General features: G+C 37.3%; 1 protein-coding gene across 1 annotated transcript in view; it reads right to left on the reverse strand.

Moving 5' to 3' along the window:
* Window positions 1–13,745: 13,745 nt before the first annotated feature.
* ABCA5 (ATP binding cassette subfamily A member 5) overlaps window positions 13,746–20,980 on the reverse strand; it is a 61,006-nt gene continuing 53,771 nt past the window's right edge. Inside the window, exons 29-38 of the mRNA XM_090291264.1 lie at window positions 20,851–20,965; window positions 20,658–20,749; window positions 19,667–19,842; window positions 19,242–19,317; window positions 19,036–19,130; window positions 18,142–18,261; window positions 16,601–16,750; window positions 15,874–15,953; window positions 14,564–14,619; window positions 13,746–14,049 (exon numbers count right to left, since the gene is read on the reverse strand). Coding sequence (XP_090147390.1) covers window positions 13,942–14,049; window positions 14,564–14,619; window positions 15,874–15,953; window positions 16,601–16,750; window positions 18,142–18,261; window positions 19,036–19,130; window positions 19,242–19,317; window positions 19,667–19,842; window positions 20,658–20,749; window positions 20,851–20,965 — 1,068 coding nt within the window. The 3' untranslated portion in view covers window positions 13,746–13,941. The remainder of the gene's footprint in view (window positions 14,050–14,563; window positions 14,620–15,873; window positions 15,954–16,600; window positions 16,751–18,141; window positions 18,262–19,035; window positions 19,131–19,241; window positions 19,318–19,666; window positions 19,843–20,657; window positions 20,750–20,850; window positions 20,966–20,980) is intronic.

The following is a 20,980-nucleotide window of genomic DNA, read 5'->3' on the forward strand; positions in this document are numbered from 1 at the left end:
TCCTTTGTTGCTAGTCACATTTCTCTTCCTTTTCTCCCAGTCCTTACTACGGTTAAAAAGCCATGCCCTGGAAACCACCAAATATTTAACCTGGATCCAAATGCAGATATCAATGATAGTAATATTGGTTTTAATAGGTAGGAAAAAAATAACTAAAATCATCTCATACACACATATACTTGCCTTGTAACAAAATTTAAAAAATAACTTATGTTCATAGTTTTAGAGCTTTTAACCTCCAATAGGGCACAGTGAAGCAGTTACAGGAGTAGGAGTCAGAGACCTACATTTCGAACCTGTCACCATTTGGCTGCATGCCTTGGACAGGTGACATAAAGCCCTAGGCCTCTGTCCCACATTTATCACAGGGCCTGGACCGTCTCTGCTCCAAGCCTCTCTGCGCATTGGTCACTGCGCGGCTCTCCTGCAGGGTCACAGTGCCTAAATTCTCCGGACTCGGATGTGCGGACGCTCATGCGATATAACCGTCACCCAGCGCTCCTTACCACGCTTGCTAGCGCTCTCTTTTAGTTCTTCCTTATTCTCCTGGGGTCCCTAACCCTGTTTCCTCATTTTTGTTTTCAGCAGATACATTTACTGTTTCACTGAGAAAATGAGAGACCATTGGCACGTCTCTAGTTCCGTGATTTTCAGCTTTATCATCTCACGGCACACATAGACAAATTACCAAAATTCTGCGGCACACCCGATGGCTATTGTGGGCTTGGCTGTTGTCATTTTTTTATCTGACGATCTAAGGGAAAAGAGCTCCGTGTCTCTGACTAAATAGTCAGGTACGACCTGTTTTAAAAACTCCTGCGGCGCATTGATTGCAAACTGCTGCTGTCGTTCATGCTAACTTCACGCAGGAGCCTGGGCGCATCCTCTCCAAGCCCAACCCCACGGTACAATCTCTCAGTCTGTTCTCAACACCAAGTCTAAAACCTGGCTCCCTCTTTACTTGATTGATAACTTCTACTAGAATATCTTCTCTCCTCCCCCGCCTTTTTTCAGACACGCCGAGTAATTAAATTTGGGGAAAATGTTGTCACTGAATCGGGCCACCTTTCTGAAGCTACCGTGTCATCTCAGCGGCCTTATAAATGAGCTCATCTTCTCTCCTCGACCCCCTCAGTCTCCAGAGTATGAGTTGTATGTTTCTCAGGGCCTCCCTCACAACAAGGCACCGCAACAGAAATGCGTGACAGCAGAAATGGATTCTCTCACAGTTCCAAAGGCTGGAAGTCCAAAATGAAGCCGCGGGCAGGGTCATGCTCTCTGCCTAGCGCCTGCGGGTCACCAGGCTTCCGCCACGCTCCTCCTCTGCCTCGGCCATCACGTGGTCGATGCATCTCTGGATCTGTCTTCGCAGGGCATTCCCGCTGCGGGTCTGTCTCTTCCCCTTCTTCTTACAAGGGTACCTGAATTTATAAAGACCCTATTTCCAAGTAAAGTCACATTCACAGGTACCAGGGTTGGGACTTCAACATATCTTTTTGAGGGATATAATTTAACCCGTAACAACCACAAATTCGATTCAGAGTCAATACCCCCATTACATCTAATGGTTACTCGATGTTTTCTTCACCCTGCATCCAGGCCAGTGAAACTAAGCTCTCAAAGCTTGCCAGAGGCTGACATCTTGACATCAACATCTTCAGTAGCTTTTTCTTATTTTCTGACCTCTCTGCAGCATTTGACACCACTGTACACTTATTGCTAGGAACTCGGTGATACAATTACTGTTTTCTCCCCTGAATTCTCTGCTTTTAAAAAGTCTCCATTTATGCCCCTTGACACTTTTTACATCAAGTTTTAACCTTTCCTTTTAATAAATATATCCACTTTCTCTCTCAGCTTCATCCCAAATCTATTTACATCCATGACCTTATTAGATTTTTCTATTGAATCCATTTCTTCAATTTCTAAATGTCCCATTTCAAGTTTATGATTTATCTTCCTAATATACTTAGTTCACTTGATCTTCTCTTTTCTCTCAATAGACACCGTTTCAAAATTTTAATGGTTGTTGTTAGTATTGTTGTTGTTGAGTATCTCTCCTTCACAATCAAAAATAATTTAATTACCAAGCTCTGTTGGCTCGTTAGGGCTTATGCATATCTCTAGGAAGAACATTACTTTGATCTGTCCTGTTGGACTCGTCCTTTCCCTGAGCTGTAGGCCTGGATAAAGCAACAAGTTCTTGTCTTACATCCCTCTTTTCTGGTTACACTGAAAAGCTAGATTCTTGAATTGTCTTCTGGCGTAGGTTGACCTATTTTAAGGTCTTTAAGCATTTTGCATCCCAGACTTATATTTTGTATAAAAAAAATAGAACAGATGCCTTTCAAGAAGTAATTGTATTTTTTAAATTCATTTTCTTGCTCTCTTGTTCCCTAATATGGATTGTACAATTTGTGTTAAGAACAGTTTTAGCTTTAATGATTGAATCCATTATTTTACTTCTCTGAATAGTGTTTGCTTTTATTATGAGCTCCTCTACTTTCCTTTTTATATCTCGAAAATATAGAACAACACAGAGGATGTAACCAACCTGCATATACAGTCTCCTCAAACTTAAAAAAAAACTTAGCATGTTGCTACATTTGTTCTAGTAAGGGAAAAAAGTTACAGATATATTTAAAGTGTGCTTTGTAAGTGCTCCCCAACTTTATACCTGCTTCTCCATCCCAGATCATCTTATCCTACTCGTTTTTACTTTGTTATTTATATATGAAGTCTGAGAACATAGCATTTTGTGTTTTTAAAAATTGCTTAATACTTTATACAAGGTCTGTCCAGAAATTACCCAGCCACATACTATGAAAAATAGACATTTATTGAAGAAGATAAAAAAACATTGTACACAGGACAATGACGCCTCAGTCCCCTTCAAAGTAGGCACCTTGGGACCTCACACAGTTCTCCCAGTCGCCATCAGCTGCCCCGTCGTATTTTCCTGAATCTCATTAATGGTCTGAAATCTATTGCTTTCAAAGGTGATTTTAGTTTTGGGGAAAGCCAGAAGTTCCAGGATGCCAAATCTCGGCTGCAGGGGAGCCAAGTCACCTGGGTGATTTGATGTTTCACCAAAAAAACTCTGCATGAGACATGATGATGCATGAGAGGATGCATTGTGGTGATGAAGCTGCCCCTCATCAGGTGCCCAGAGCTACGGCCTTCTGAGTCATCCAAATAAGTTTCCAGGGAGGAATGTTCAAGCTTAATGAAACATTTTAACAATTACTTTTATTTAATAGATGGATTGAAAATGATGATATTTTGTATACCTGTAAATCAAAAATATTTCACGGATACTACACAAAACATTTGAACTATTGAGTGGGAGCCCTATAATGCTAAGGCAGTGTGGTGGTAATTTATCTATTCGTTTGTCAGCATTTAACCATATAAGGTTGGGTGGTTATATAGATTTATATATTATACTATCTCAATTTACCCTCACCATGACTTAAAATGATTTCTGCAAAGGGACTGAATATTGAAATCATTCTAATAATGAACATAAAAGCGAAAAATTAGAAAATAGCACTCCATATTACAAGGTAAAAATTATGATCACATATTTATAATTGACAAAGACTTTCATCTTTGGGGTGATAATTTTTCTCAATTTTACTTTTCAATTATAGTTTACATTCAATATTATTTTGTATTAGTTTCAGGTGAACAGCATAGTGGTTAGACCATCATAAAATCTACAAAGTGTCCCCCCTGATATTTCAAGTACCCATCTGGCACAATACTTTGTTATTACAATATTACTGAGTATATTCCCAATGCTTTACGTTCCATTATGGTGACTGCTTTGTAACTGCCAATCTGTAGTTCTTTATCCCCTTCCACCTTTTCAGTCTCCCAGTCCACCAGTCTGTTCTCTGTACCTATGCGTCTGTTTCTAGTTTAAGAACTATTTCATCTTTATCTTATTATTTCTAGTTTGCTATTGTGAATGCTTCATATTAACTCAATAATATATACATAATATGTGGTTTTGAAAATTAAATTGATACACATATCAGAAGTGCATGATCAAAATTATTTTACTAATAGTGTATAAAATTTTAAAAAGTAAAGACATTGCTTTAGAAGTGGGATTTGTCCTGAGGTTTGTACAGACTAAGTTTTATTCATTTTATCAACCTGCTGTCTAAAATTTGTTAAATATAAATTTTAACTAACAACATATTAAAGTTCCCATTTCCCTATCTCCCTGTGAACTTTCTACTATAAGAATTATTACTACTTTGAAAATTGTCTATGAAATAATTGTTGGTAAACCTGAAATTAGCCTCTGTGCCAAGGGCAAGAAAAGTCCAGAAAAGAGGCAGACCACTGCAGATGGGGAGGTGGTGGTTTGGTGAAGCAAGGGAACTACTTACAAGATTGGTCTTTGGTGACCACAGACAGAGTCTCTCTACCTGCCAGTGCTTTTATGTAGAGGTCTCAACTGGGTGGTCACAACACCATGCAGATGGTGTCAACAACACAATGCTCTGTCATGGCCGTGTCCTTGACAATGGCTCCCACTGTGGGAATGGTGGGCAGGATGTACATTTCAAGGATAGGCGACGGGTGAGGAGTCCCCGGCTGCCTGTACAGCTCTGGAGCCAATCAGCAGTCACATCCCCTTGATGACCTTCTCCAACAATATCTGATTTTTGCATTTATAGTTTCAGAGAATTTGCTTCTGTATCATGTTGAATTTTCCCTCCCCTGATATGACAAAACTATTTATTTGGGTGACATTAATGACCTTCAGTAAAATGTATATGTTTTATCCCAAAAGACTTCCATGCTAAACATCCCAAAGTGTTTCCATAAAGAACACCCACCTTCCTTGGGTCGTCCACCGCCTTTGTCCAACCTCTCAGCTTGCACTCTGCTCAAGACCTTCTCAAAGCAGGAGATCCAGATCCACATTTAAGTCTGAAAAACCACTGTTTAACTAATATCATTTCTCATTTTACTGTGCATTGTGTAACTGACCACTTTTGACAAGATTATCTCCAGTCGACTTGGCAGGAAGACAAAACAATAGTGGAACCTCAGCTCCCTCCAGCCACCACCAGCCACCTTTGGCGACACAATGGCACAGGTGTGGAGGTACGTGCGTGCCCAGGAAGATCTCTCTACTATATATATCTTACAAGTGTCATAGGACAGAAGCCATATGCCACAAAAAGGCTAAGTAGCACTCTCTATGAAAGGAACAGATAAAAACATTACTTCTTGAAGCCGCTACACCTGGATTCAAATCCTAGCTCACAATGGTTATATCTTTATTAACAATGATACCCTCTTCCTAAAGGTTTTGTTTTACCATCTCTGCCCACCCAGTTATCAATGAAATTGACTTTCAGTATAAGAGATGATTACAGAAAGATTTCTTGCCTGCCTTTTGGAGAGAGAGAGAGAGAACCTGAAAAGATTAAGATTTGGTGGCTCCTTAAGGTGACCGAAGGAAGCACTTAAAACCGGTGTTTTAAAATGGAGCCTCAAAAGCTCTTCTCTACCACACAACTCCGGTCCTTCCTAACCTCTGGCAATTCGTCTTCTTCTAATTGTCTAGTGGATGAACTGTTTTCTGCCTCACCCCTCATTTCTTGTTTTCTGTCCTGACATCCTGAACTCTGTTGCCTTCTCACTATTTTTCACTATGAACCAGCACGAGATGACCCTTGGCCCAGCAGAGTTCAGCCTCTAGCTTCCCAGACTGCCTTGCTGGCTCCAACTTGGGCTCTCCTTAAGCCCCTGTCCTGGCAGCCTTATTCCAGCCCCTTTCTGGTACAAAGGTGTTGCTGTTGCCTGGTGGTCGAAGGGTTCACACTGGGCCCCCCCTCTCTAGGAGGCACCTGAGGCATGTACTATGCTGACAGAATGAGACACTGTCTCCTGGTCACTCAGATGAGAAGGAGAGACGAGGAGGAGGAGGAAGAAGAAGAAAAAGAGGAGGAGGAGAAGGAAGAGGAGGAAGAAGAGGAAGGTTCTCCTTGATCAGTCCACACAAGCCTTGCTGGTTCTCTCGCTCCCTCAAATATGCTACGTACTCTACCTCAGGGCCTTTGGACCTGCTGTTCCCTGTCTAATGCTCTTGCACCAGCTCATCTTCTCAGCACGGTGTTACCACTTCAGCACAGCCGCACTTGCGACACCCACTCCATCCCCAACACTCCTTATTCACCATCTAACACATCATGGATTCTTCAGTAGTTTGTATCACTCTACTACAATAAAAGTTCAGTAAGCGCGAAGGTATTTACTGTTTAATAATGGATTCCCAGTGTTTATAATAGTGCTTGATTCATAATAGGCATGCCATAAAATATCTGTGAATACACGAACGGGAAAACAAGATCTTTGTTTATGCCTTAAGGATTTTGGATGCCACCACGGACGGTTCCCAAGGATTATCTAGTGCCTCAATTTGGGGAAGATGAAGTCTAAAGTGCACATACTGAGTGGTTACAGTGACCCCTTTTCTTTCTTTTACCAGCCAAATAAAAGCTGTATTTGCATATATTTGAAGCCTAGAACTTCCATTTTCTACTTTCTACAAAGATCGACTTTCCTCTTGGAGTCAGAAGAGCAAAATGGCTTATTTTTCACTTTTAAATTTTGAACTATGGTGCATATACTACCTATTTATTTAAAAATTAAAGCAAAAAGATAATATCTTGAGAAGTTAAAATAGATGACATTAGAATTTAAAATCTATCAACTTGTAAAGCTTGACCAAGAATAATTTTGATGTCATCACCTGATTTCACTTACTATTGATGTGTCTGAATGCAGTCAAGAGAAAACAAGTATCAGCTACGTAATAATTACATAATAAAATCAATAGTATAATTTGGCCAAAAGAAATTACTAGCCAATACATAAATAAGAAAAGGAGCATTCAGTACCTTTTCCTACAACTATATAACAAAGACACTGTATTAATAAGAATTAGAAGAGGTGATCCAAAACCATAATGATATCATTTTGTTAGTAAAATGACCATATATCATGGTTGATGAAACATAGAAGGATTACAAAACAAAAAGGGAAATAAAATCGCAGCCCAAGTGAGGGCTTCATTTAGCTAGTCTTTAACTAAAGGTTATACTGCAGTCATAACAGAACTTGGAAAATCCTACTATCATGAATTTAAGTGAAACGTAACAAAACTTAAGTGAAAAAGAAAGTTACTGGGCTGTAAAAATCTGAAACTTAGTTAAATCCCAGCTGAAAGCTCAAAAGGTCAAAGCACAAACATAAAACAAGGGCCACTACCTGAACAGCTGCTAGCTTAATCTTTGAAAGTAGGTCCAGGTTTTATGCTTACATTAGCACTTCATTACGGTCACAGATAGCTCGTGATCTCTTCCAGTCCTGAACAACCTGACCGATACTCGTTTCTTATCTCAAGTTATCAAATGTCAAATTTCATAACCCAAGATGGCCCTTTTACTGGTATATGTGTAACCCCAGGAAAGGAATATATGTAGAATTGGTAAAAATTAATCATAATTATTATTATTGTATTGATATTTTGGGGGCATCCAGTATTTATGCAAGGGTGGTAGAAAGCCTTCTAACAGGTAGTTTTCTGTATGCTTTCTATTTTGAAAATGCTTGAAATTATTAAAAAGTTAATTTGCTTAATTTAAAAGGTGACTGAGAGGGCTTCTGGCCAAGATGGAGGCGTAGGTAGACACGCTTCACCTCTTCGCACAACCGTAAGAAGGATCACACTAACTTCAAACCAGAAACAACCAGAACTGCCAGAAAATTGAACTGTATGGAAGTCCAACAACCAAGGATTTAAAGAAGGTAGTAGGGGCATAGATGGGAACCGGGGCAGAGAGGACATGGTGTGGTGGCAGCAAGGGAGTGGCAGTGGCTGGCAGAATGGGCGGTCTCACTTCCATGTGTAGCAGATGAAAGCTGGAAGGGACACCTGGGGAGCGATCCCAGACCCACGCCAGACTGTGCAGTCCAGGGTTCCAGTACCAGGAAAATAAAGCCTCACAGCTTCTGGCTGTGAAAACCAGTGGCAGTGGGGTGGTGGAAGAAACTGCCCCTCTCTCAGGAGAGTCTGTTTAGAGGCCCTCCGTGGTCCTAGAATGTATGCAAACCCCCCACTCTGGTAATCACCACCAGGGTAATAGCTAGAAGGGTGCCAGTCACACACGAGAAATGGGTGAAATGACTGGAAAAGGGAAGTGCTGAGCAAGCAGCATTGTTCCCTCTTGACCTCTCCCCCATATACAGCGCCACAAAGTGGTGAAACGTGTCACCTTGCACTGACAAATACCTACCCCTTACAATGTAACAGGTGTGCCCAGACAGGGAGTCAAAGCAGATCTAACTAACACAGGGAGGCTGCCAAATTGAGGAGACAGAGAAATACGGCCCAAATGATAGAACAGATCAAAACTCCAGGAAAAGAATTAAACAAAACAGAAATAGCCAACCAATCAGATGCAGAGTTCAAAACACTGGTGATAAGGATGCTTAGAGAATTCATGGAGTATGGCAATCATATAAAGGAAGAAATGAAGGCTATACTAAGTGAAATAAAGAAAAATTCACAGGGAACCAACAGTGATGGGAAGGAACCTGAGATTCAAATCAACGATTTGGAACATGAGGAAGAAATAAACAGTCAACCAGGACAGAATGAAGAAACAAGAATTAAAAAAACAAAATGAGGAGAGAATAAGAAGACTTTGGGACATTTCTAAAAGTGTCAACATTTGAATCATATGGCTGCCAGAAAGAGAAGCAGAAGAGCAAGAAATTGAAAAGTTATTTGAAAAAAATGAGAGAATTTCCCTAATTTGGCAAAGGAAATAGACATAGAAGTCCAGGAAGCATAGAGAGTCCCAAACAAGTTGGGCCCAAAGAGGACCACACCAAAGATTAAAAGGTTACAAATAAAGAGAGAATCTTAAAAGCAGCAAGAGAAAAGAAGAGTCACCTACAAAGGGGTGCCTATAAGACTATCAGCTGATTTCTCAAAAGAAACTTTGCAGGCAAAAAGGGGCTGGCAAGAAGTATTCAATGAGATGAAAAGCAAAGACATACAACTAAGATTACTCTATCCAGCAAAGTTATCACTTCGAATGGAAGGTAAAGCTAAAGGAGTTCATCATCACCAAGCCCTTATTACATGCAAGGTTAAAGGGACTTATTAAAGAAGATGGTCAAAACTATGAACATTAAAACTACAACAAACTCACAACTATCAGCAATTGAATCTAAAAAAACAAAAACAACTAAGCAAACAACTAGACCAGGAATAGAACCAAAGATATGGAGATCATAAAGAGAGTTATCAGTGAGCAGGGGGAAAGGAGAGAATGGGGGGAAAGGCACAGGAATTAAGAAGCAAAATTGGTAGGTAAAAAATAGGGGGATGTTAAGAATAGCAAAGGAAATGGAGTAGCCAAAGAATTTATATTCATGAACCATGGACATGAACGAAAGGGGGATTGCTGGAGGGAAATGGGGTACCAGGCAGAGGAGGGTAAAGGGGAAAAACTGGGACAACTCTGACTGCATAATCAATAAAATATATTAAAAAAAAACAAAATAAATAAATTATATAAACTTAAAACAAATAAAAGGTGATTGATTAAATTTGCAGGAGTTACTTAGATGATTGGAAAGAAGTTGTTCATTAAATTTAAAATCTTTTAGTCCTGGTTCGTGTGGTTCAGTGGATTGTGCACCAGTCTGAGAACTAGGAGGTCACCGGTTCGATTCCCAGTCAGAGCACATGCTTGGGTTGTGGGCCAGGTCACCAGCTGGGGGCGTATGAGAGGCAACCGAGAGATGTATCTCTCACGCCTCTATGTTTTGCTCCCTCTCTCTCTCCCTCCCTTCCCCTCTAAAAGTAAATAAATAAAATCTTTACAAAAAAATAAATTTAAAATCTTATTTTTAAATTTATTTTTCAATTACAGTTGACATACATTATATTTGTTTCAGGTGTACAACACAGTGATAAGACATTTATATACTTCACAATCAGCTCGATAAATCTACTACCCATCTGACACCATACATAGTTATGGCCTAAGTGTTTGAGAAAATCAAATTTATTCAAAAATTCTAAGAAAATTAATATGTAAGTAGTATTAAATATTTGGAAATAACTTAATATGTTAAATATAATAAACATATTTACTCTGTACTTGAAAACAAAATTACTGACAATTATAGGGCCAGGCTTTTTCTTCATTTTTAATATGAGCCACTCATTTTCATTTATCAATACTAAATAACAAAGAATTCATTTCAGTATACAAAATAAAGTGTTGTCTTAAATTTTCAGTTCTTAAAGGTTATTACTAATCATATTTATTTTTTCTTAAAGGGCAGCATTGAGACTTACTTACATATAATACCTTACGAATAAAAAATAAGTAAACTTTTACCTTATAAGAATAGTTGATATAAAAATTGTCCACCCAAGAATAAATTTTCATTTTATATTATATGTTCTTTCAGAAAAGAAAATAAAAAAATCAATGTTAGCAATATTAAAAATACATTAAGGATAAGCATTTCTATTTTTTTAATAATTAATGCCTATTTATATATTACATAAAAATACAGTATGGTATTTCATCAAATTCAGAGTACAATCAAAATGAAATATTGAAACAAATGAACAATGACAACATTTATTCTAAGTAGAATTGTGCTCCAACGAAAGTGTTAGTACAACTAGCCAAGTTTCTGTCCTATTATAGTTACGCACAGAAGGATCCATCTTCCTCCGACTGGACTGTAAGATCTTACAGGGCAAAATGGACAGTCATCTTCCTGTCCAAAGAAACTGTTGCTTCAAATGCAGCCAATAATAAGTCTGTTGGATTAAATCATTCTAAACACGTTTTAATGATTTAAATCAAAATATTGGTTTAAAGTAGTTTGTGTCAATTCAAAGGGAAAAGAAAAGTTTTAAAAGAAGACCTAGAGCCCTTTACTAAGGACTGAAAGGGGGAAAAAAAGGGCCCACAAAGTGAAGAGTAAAGTACACTCCGTCACCTTGTCAATTGTTACCGACAGCTTGACTCCCACGTCAAGACGGGGGTTGGACTTATTAGTCAGTAACCACAGACACTCGGCAAAGTGCAGCCTTTACTTTTAAAATCTGATCATGGACAGAAAATATAAACTAGGTGATGAGTTTCCTTCCAACTTTTGCCTAATATATGCATTTTACGTATTTGTATTACTATAGAAAAAATGTGATTTAAGACATTTTGAAATAAAGTAATATATATTCAATTCCATGAACCGTACCCTGTAAATAAACAAACTTTGTATTTGACTCTCTTTCCTAAAGATTAGTTACATTATACCTCCAAAGAGGAAAAATTTTATTACTGTGAAAAAGGGAACAGAACATCCCTACAAATAATTTAATTCATGACAAATATTCCCTCTAAGTATATAAAAACTAAAAAAATTAATTAAAATATCTTTTTAAAAATACTTACAGGGACGAAATAATAGTACATGAACAACAGAGTAGAAAAGAACATGATTATGACTCGTCTGCATAATCTCAACTTTCACTTTGCAGAAAAAAATTCTACTTCCCATCGATCACACACACACAGATATAAACTGAAAGAGACCAAATCAATAGGCAAAAGCAGGTCATGTTTCACATTAGTCATGTTCTACTTTAAAATAATACATCTTTCCCAGTATGGTCAGGCTTGAAAAAGCTACGTTTTCAGTCACTGCCCTAGTAAACTATATTCTTTACACTGAGTGTAAGTGTTCAAAAACACATCCCAAACGAGAAGCCCCTGAGTATTTATACGAATATTGGACACTAAGAGAGAGCTCTTTAAATTTATACCATTTAGCAATGACTTATTTAAAAATGCAATGGGCTAGCTCTGGCCAGATGGTGCAGCTGGTTGAAGCATCGTCCCATACAGGTTGCGGGTTCCACCCCCGGTCAGAGCACATACCTAGGGTGTGCATTCGATCCCTGGTTGGGGCACATACAGGAGGCCACCCATTAAGGTTTCTCTCTCATATTGATGCTCTCTCTCTCTCTCTCTCCCTTCCTCTCTCTCTAAAATCAATTTAAAAAAATGCAATGTGCTGTTTGTTAATTTACCTACAAAGGTAAATTTTTTTTTTCAAATTTGTTGGAACTATATTCTTCATGCAGTACCAAAGTTTGGTACTAAAGACCTAAAAGGAAGATTCTCAAATGAAGACTCCAAAACCTCAGTATCATGAGGCAAATGACAGCCACTTAATAATAAGAGATTAAAAAGTGCCAACTAAATCTTACAAGAAAAACTACCTTAGCCGTGTGCTGTAAAATCCAAGCAGGAACTGTAAGACAGCTCTTCTAGATCAGTGAGAAGACCCCGGAGATGGCTGGCAGAGGGCATCCTCAGGGGTGTGGGCAGCAGTTACCAAAGCAATGGGGGCGGGGGGGTGGGGTTATGGATATCAGTTTGGTGCCTTGTGCTGAGCCCAAAAAGGAGCATTATTTTAAATCAGCTGTTAGGGTCTAAAATCACAGATGTCTTATTACACAGCAGAGCTCAAAGTTCATTAAGTTTTGTCTTTTAAATAGCTAATAATTTCAATAAAGGGTTTGGCTCTTCAAAGTTTATAATTCAGTACCAAATTCCCCTATTGTTGGTGTTATCACACACCTGCTATATTTGCTTTGGCGAAGGTAATACTTTCATTCATATGGCTGAAATATAATGTCCACTAGTATTATTTATAGTATTATTTTACCTAGAGTCTCTACACGGGTTCTACAAGGAACTACTGTATAGCTGAGCCCTGAACAACACGGGTTGCAGCTGCGCCAGTCCACTTACACACAGATTTTTTTCAATAAGTATGTACAGTACTGTAAGTGTATTTTTCTCTTCCTTACATTTTTTTAAAAATAACATTTTCTTTTCTCTAGATTTACTGTAAGCCTGGAGTATATAATGCACATAACACACAAAATGTGAATTAAATGGCTGCTGATAATATCAGGAAGGCTCCAGTCAATACTAGGCTATTAGTAGTTAAAGTTTTGAGGAGTCAAGTCACAGAGAAATTTTCAACTGCACGGCGGAGAGGGGATCGGCACCGCGAACCAACGCATTGTTCAGGGGTCAACTGTGTTTTCTGAGATCACATTAACGATAACCTTACTTCAACTCTGACAGAGTGAAGTTCTGCCTTCTCATTAAAGACAAGTATGTAAGTATGAATTTTACTATAAGCAAAAGCAATGTAACTTCAAATACCTAAGTCAGTTAGCTGTGTCTAAAATCACCTAACAGGACAAGGTCTCGTTTAATTTTTTATGACTGGCGAGTGCCATCTAGTGGATGTCACTTCCTACAAACTTCTATCTGCAGTGAGATGAATGTTTAGCTTCTTAGGATGCCAACTTTCATCCAAGTTCCTTTATAAAATTAAAAAGCAGCAAGAGAAACTTTTGATTTATGTCTCCTTTCTATGTATTATTTATATATTAGTTTTTGACTTAGTTTGGGACACTACATACTTATGTAACAAGATTATATAAACTGAAAGATAAAGATAATTGTAATGAAACTACTCTATCACTATTTCTTTAAATCATAAACTTAGAAGCACTGTTTTTGAAAGGTAGAAGTGTCCATATTCAACTTCACATACAGACTATAGTTCAATATACTTCAGATATAAACATGCAGTTTCAATTAATTATACATTAAGTTTTATTTGAAGAAAAGAAAAACATACAACCACAGCATCTCAATTGAGGAAGTTAAGAAAATTCCAAGTGCTTCATGGTTCTTCAGTTACCATTCAAATAATACACTTTTTAAACCAAAGTTAAAATCAAGTGAAAAAGAAAGAAATTCAGTAAGCAGATGGAGCAATACAAATTCAAAACACTACTCTGTCTTCCTGTGCTCTGTCCCACCAAAGGGTGTTGTTTAAAGTTCCACAACTATTATCTTCTTCTTCTTGTTCTTTAGTGAGTTCAACAAAAACCTAGATGAAAGTACATAAATGAATACAGTATTCCGTGTCTCAATGACCTCAAAGACTTTTTAACTATATTAGAAACAGTATAAGGCTGTATCTAACTACATTAGCAATTCACATATCACGAGATTTACTACTATGAACACATTTAAACAGAATAATCTACAGTAATCACATACAAAGATGAATATTTTGGACAATTAATGGAGTAGGTATTTTTTCAATTAACATATTTAAGTAGCACTGTTGTAAAATTATATAAATATTTAAGCAAAGTAATTTGGTATGCTAATATGAAATACCATCATCGTGACCCATTTACTTTACTAAAAACTGAGCTATTCAAAATAAGCTGATGGAGAACCTAGAGTTTTTTGAAATTATACAAAAGTTTAGAAATATTGTATAATCATTGGTCTCTGGTTCATAAACTTCCTCGCTTTCCAATATAAACCTAAACAATTAGATATTAAACACTCTCTTCCATAAAAGAATGTTTAAAAATGTAACTTGAAAGTACCTGTTCCAATGTTGCTTGAGAAAAGCTATATTCTTCAATGGCAAAAGTATGTTTAGCTATTAAAATATGAAAACAATATTTTACTTATTAATATTTTAAGAATTAAAATGGCAGTCACTGCTAAGTGCCTAACAATCTATCTTAAAAAAATAAAAAATCTCTGTAATCAACTCATTTAAATTCGAAGCTGCCAAAACATGTTCTTTCCCTCTACCCTGCTTTGTCTCCCTCCCCACCCCCACAATTCCTCAGGGCCAACGCACAATATAATTAATATTACTTGCCTCTTTTTGCCTTTCCCAGGCATCTCCTCTTTGTCTTCTTCTTGACTATTCCTTTTCTCGTTTCTTTTGATCTCTGCTCTCTATTCCCCATTCCCCAATTTCAACACTGCCTGTTCTTGCCTTCTTGAACTAGATTCTGGACATGGTTCACATGTCCAATATATATTTTTAAATATTTACTTCAGGTCTTTTTGCAATCTAATGCAAAATTTTTTGGTTCTCTATTTGTTCTTTTTTAAAAACTTATTATTATTTTTATTCTCGTTTATTCCATTACAGCCTTCCCAATTTCCCCCCCTTGGCCCTCATGTGTCCCGCCCACCCCACCCCCCTCCCCGGCCCTCACAGCCGATCCCCACACTGTGTTTGGCGTCCGTGGGTCTATTTCTTCTTTTAACTTATTTCTCCCTAAGCAGTTCAGCTGTTTTCTTCGATAAAAAGAAAATCGCCAGGAACCAGATTGTTTCAGAGTTACAAATGCCGTAAAGTAGCCTGCATCTGTCACGTGCCCCACCCAGGAGCTTACCTGCCTCTGCTGCCACCAGCGTGTCTTTACCTGCCTACCCTTTATTTCAAAAAGGCCAGGACTCAATTCAGCGCCTTTAAAGCTTTGTGGGATGCCTGCCTTCCTGCACTGCGAACGTTCAACTCTCCCCCGATGTGACTAAATCTTGCTACTGCATCTACTTCTATGGACTCAAGAAACCCAACGTGCCCAATTCTGGACTGAACTAGAAACCCAACGCTTCCGGTTCTGGACTGAACTAGTGAGGGCTGACTGAGCTGCATGTCACCACGGTTACGTGTGTCAGAGCAGTGCAGGTGTACACTGCAGTACAGGCGGTCTACCAAACCCCCTACAGCCTTAGTTAGCGCTGACCTGTATCTTAAGTTATGTCCATAAAAGGTTATTTTTCTATTCATGACCTTTTCTACAGTAAACTGAGTCCCAACTTCTAAACTTCTTCAATAAAATTCTTTTATAATTCGAAAGCTATCTTACCATGTTCTTCGAATATTACTTACCTTCTTCCAGCTTAGAAAAAGATTGTGAAAGGGACTGAACATCTTCCTTAGGAATTTTAAAAGCCAAAATTGAAGAAAAACTGCAAACATAGGTAAAATAAAATGTAGGAAACATGTAAAATTACTACTACTGTGTTCTAAAGCTAAAGTTCAAAAGTTTTAAACTGCAAAATTATTTAGATAAATACTTATTCAGATAAAAATTGTTTGAAATCTTAAAAATTTTCCATGCACAAAAATGTCTACAATCTTAAAAGTTTCCATGCACAATAAAACAGCTCTCATTACTACTAAATAAGAACTTTAAAAAGTTTAAATAGTATCATATATATTTATCGATTGGTTGATTGAGTTTGGAGACAGAGAATGGGGGGAGAGGGAGAGGCAAAGAGGGAGAGAGAACCACCGAGTTGCTGTTCCACTTATTTGTGCACCGTTGCTTCATTGGTTCATTCTTGTACATCGTGTGCCCCCCTGACTGGGGGTACCAAGCCCACGACCTTGGCGTATCGGGACAATACTCCAACCAACTGAGCACCAAGCCAGGGCCAATAGTATCATATACTGAAAAGTCTAACAGTAAATTAGACATAAAACTCCAGTCATCAGACTACATTAACCCAGTATCGGTAACCATATAGACTTTTTTTTCCCTAATCCTTAAAACAATAACATTTTTATGATTATTACTCTACAAAAAGTATAATTAAAATTTTAAAATCTTTACCTTTCCTGACGGCTTGCGTTTGGGAAAATATACTGAATTTCCCTTTGAAGGCGGTCTACTTCTAAGTTTTCTATCCAGTCCTTTAATTTAATTTCCAAAAAATAACCTTTTCCAAATTTACTCTTTAGATGCTGGACGGTCCCAATACATCTATAGAGATTTTAAAAAGAAAGCTCAGATACAAAATGACAGTTTCAAAAAACGATTTTTCAGCTAAGGAATGATTTAAATAAAATGTTTACGAGGAAATACTTTTAAGTTTATAGAAGAGTTACAACTATAATACAGGGAGGGTCCATAAAGCCCTCACCCAGTTCCAGTGTCTCTACTATTATCACTTTACAATACATGGCACATTTGTCGAAATTAGGAACCAGCATCGGTACATTACCATTAACTTTATTTGACTTTATTTGGATTTTACCCAATTTTCCACTAATGGTCTTTTTCTGTTCCAGGATCTATTTAGGATACCACATTACACTTAGTTGTCAGGGCTTCTTAGTCTCCACTTATCTGTGACAGTTTCTTATGCTTTCCTTCTTTTCCATGAATTTTGAGCGTGTTGAGAAGAACGGGTCAAGTGTTTTAGTAGAATGCCTCTTACTTTGGAATAGTCTGATCTTTTCCTTATGATTAGACTGGGGTTATGGGATTTTGGAGAAAATGCCACAGAGCTGAAGTACCTTTCTTATCATGTCATATCAGGAGGTACGTGATATTCACATGATATTGTTTGGTTCAGTTCATAGCGACTGTCAGGTTTCCCCACTGTAAAGCTACTGCCTCCCCTTTCCATACATCAGAAGAGACTGGCTACATCCAGACCACACCTGGGAGATAGGGAATTAAGCTCCCCTTCCAAGAGGGGGTAATATCAATGTATTTTTAAAAATTTATTTTTACTGTTTAAACTATTACAAATATTTCCATCTCCCGCCTTCTTATAAGGAAGATATGTATTTATTTATTCAATCACTTATTGAGTGTATTGAGTATGAGTTAATGCATATTTATTTTATACTTTGGCTTATAATCCAATACACTGCCTAGCAATTATTAAAAATAACAGACATTATAACTGAGAATAACATTCCAAATTGTTGAATTATTAAGCCAAATGCAAAGTAGCTAGCCATATTTTAGAAAAAAAAAATACATATCTCTGAGTATTTCTATAGAAATTAAACTGATTCAATCACTCAAACAAGAAAAAAATGTTTTTGATCCTCACCTGAGGATATAGTTATTAATTTTAGTGAGAGCAGAATGGAGAAAGAAAAGAGAAACATCGACATGAGAAACACTGATCAGTTGCCTCTATACAAGCCCGGACTGGGGATCAAACCTGCAACTTAGATAAAATGCCCTGACCTGGAATCAGACCAGCGACTTTTTGATATGCAGGACAATGCCGGATATCGAGCCACCCAGCCAGGGCAAGAAAAAAATTTTTGACATTTAAATTAATATGCATTTTTAAACAATGCCATTTAAAATCAACCCCACCCCATTCCCCAAACGGCTGTTCGGACATCTACCTTAACTTCCCAGATACCATGATGGCCACTCGGTCACAGACAGCCTCTGCCTCCTCCATATAGTGAGTGGTCAGGATCGCGGCCCGCTTCTTGTTTTTAAATGCAGTTCGAATTGCTCGCCTACAAAACATAAAACAGGAAAAGAGGAAAGGATCTGAATGTTGATGAAAATACCTGGGCTTTTAAAAATCCAACAAGTTGGTTAAATTGGGTAAAGTATCGAATTTCAACTGCTGTGGTTATATTTTGCCCAATTATGATTGTTCTATTCTAATTTATTTCCCCTTATTTTTTTAGAGCTTGTCACTTAGGCAGAAATTCCACAATTTCAAATGTTTCTATGGTTTAAAAAATGAATTCTAAAAACTGATGCCTTTTCATGTTCTAACAAAATAGGCAAAGAATCACAGAAAAAACCTTAACATGAATCTAAACCAAACCTTACATTTTATAGACAAACACCTCAGCTCAAAGAGTTGGTCAACTAATTAGCACTGTGAAAACTCAGAAAAAGTTTCAATATAAATTCAAGGCAATATAATTATGAGAGAAAACTACAATTTATAGGTTAAATGAGTAGAAAAAGTCTTTTAAAACCTATTCAGCTGGGAGTACTCTTTATTTCAATAATTACCGATATACTCATTTTTGTTCTGAAATATATAAAATATTAATACTTCATGAGAAGTATGATAACGTTTTAAAAGTTTAAGGATTCTCTACAAATCAAAATATTTAACTTTAATCACTATCTCATTGTATGTGTAGGATTTAAAATCAACATGCATATGTAACGAATATAAAACCATTAATTACCATAAAAAAAACAATGCTTTTATTCTAAAGGGCGATCGGAGCGTAACGTGTCACGAGGGCCTCTGACGTCATACTCACCACATGTGCTGTTTGGCCTTAGGATCCATGCCTGTCGATGGTTCATCGAGCAAAGAAATCTGAGGGTTCCCCAGCATACTCAGAGCAAAACACAACTAAACAGAAAGAAAATGGGGGTGGGGGCTTCACAACAAGGAATTTTATCATGACAGAATCAGGCACTAAATTATCAAAACATACACATATTTGTTGTTTAACAAAAGTACCTTCCGCTTGATCCCTGCAGGTAGCTTTTTTATAGGTTTCTGAAGATGTTCTTTCAAATCAAGTGCATTTGTTATTCTGCAAAGTAGATAAGACAAAATGGGTGCATTAACACTTAGTTTGTGATCAGACATTCTTCTTTGTAGAAAACTCAGCTTCCTACAATTAGACCTCCAATTTATGTCATTTTAAACAAATTAATATCTTGATTGAAGGTTCACTCTCATTTAAAATGTGTCATTCTATAATTAGAAATGGAAAACTTGCCTGTTTATTTTCATAGCTACCATAATTTTGCAAAGAATGTATGAAAAAGTAATGACCATTTTCTATGAAAATTATGATACAAAGACATGCCTGTTACAAAATTTTAAAAACGTGAAACATAAACTTTTATTCAGGTAACAAAAAAGATTCTAAAGTTTACCGATTTGTGATTTCCTTTATGTCACTTGGACTCATTCCCTTCACAGCTCCATAAATTTCAAAATGTTCCTGCAATGTAATATCTGGCCACAGTGGGTTTATCTGAGGACAGTATCCCATACACCGAATGGAATCATCATCCTCTGTTGGGTCTGAAGAATAATCTCCCAGAAATATCTACAGAAATACAAACCAATTTTAAGTAACTCTTTTTGTTTAATTTACATTGTGAAGGAAGTAGCAAGTGAATTATTTCAAATTTCTTCCTAGAGCTAGGGTAAGATTTTTACTCCTTTTGATGAAGAAAAGACATACACAGCTAAATCAGAGTGCAGTGAGATGGCCAAAAGAAGTGATTAGGAAGTCGGCATTGACTGGGAAAGCAAGCTCAGTTTTAATGAGGAGCGAGGGCTTAACTGGAAGGTGAAATTTGAGCCAGGGAGGTAAGTAAATTTGGTCACTGGGATTTCTACAGGATAAGGAATAGCCAAAGTAAAAAATAACTAAAGCAAAAACCCAAAGGAAATAGTATGCCTGGCATTTTTCCAGGAAAGCAATGAGCCAGTGTGGTTGATGTGAAATAAACAAGGGGGAGAGGAGGAGATAGGATCAGAGCAGTTCTGTGACGCTACCACCAAGTGATGAATGATAGTCTTATCGTCGAAGACTAACTGATGGTAATGAGAAGACCAGCTCCCATAACTCCTCAAGTTAACATTACTGTCTCCCGTTAAGTTGATGGACAGATCACCCATGCATGGAATAACTATAAAAGCAGAAATACGTTATATGTGTGCCTGCGTGTATGTTATAAATATTTCGCTATATACGTTATTTTCACAGGTGACCAAAAAGATCATAATTTTTATACTGCAAATTTAATATTAAAAACATTAATGTTTGAGCATAAAAATCCGAATTTGCCACTAAAAATTTACTTCAATGCAAACTACAAATCAGAGTCAGTATATCCCACACCCTGTATATCATACCTGGCCTGAAGTTGGTTCCATGTCACCAACCAGAATGTTAATAACTGTGCTTTTGCCTGCTCCGTTTGGGCCCAGCAGTCCCAAGATCTCTCCTACAGGAATGGAAAGAAAAATCATCGTATGCAAGTCAAACTTTAAATGGAAATTACTCTTCTGAAAACATTATTTAAGAAAAAAGTAATTAAATACCAACCTTTCTTCACGCAGAAAGAGACGTAGTGAGTTGCCGCTTTCTTTACTTTTCTTGTAAGAAAATCTTTCTTGTCATCATATTCTTTATGCAGATTGCTGACCATAATGGCTGGTTTCTAAGATGGGAAGCA

Source organism: Furipterus horrens, unplaced genomic scaffold (genome assembly GCF_987537825.1).
Source record: "Furipterus horrens unplaced genomic scaffold, mFurHor1.1.pri manual_scaffold_11, whole genome shotgun sequence".
Taxonomy (NCBI): domain Eukaryota; kingdom Metazoa; phylum Chordata; class Mammalia; order Chiroptera; family Furipteridae; genus Furipterus; species Furipterus horrens.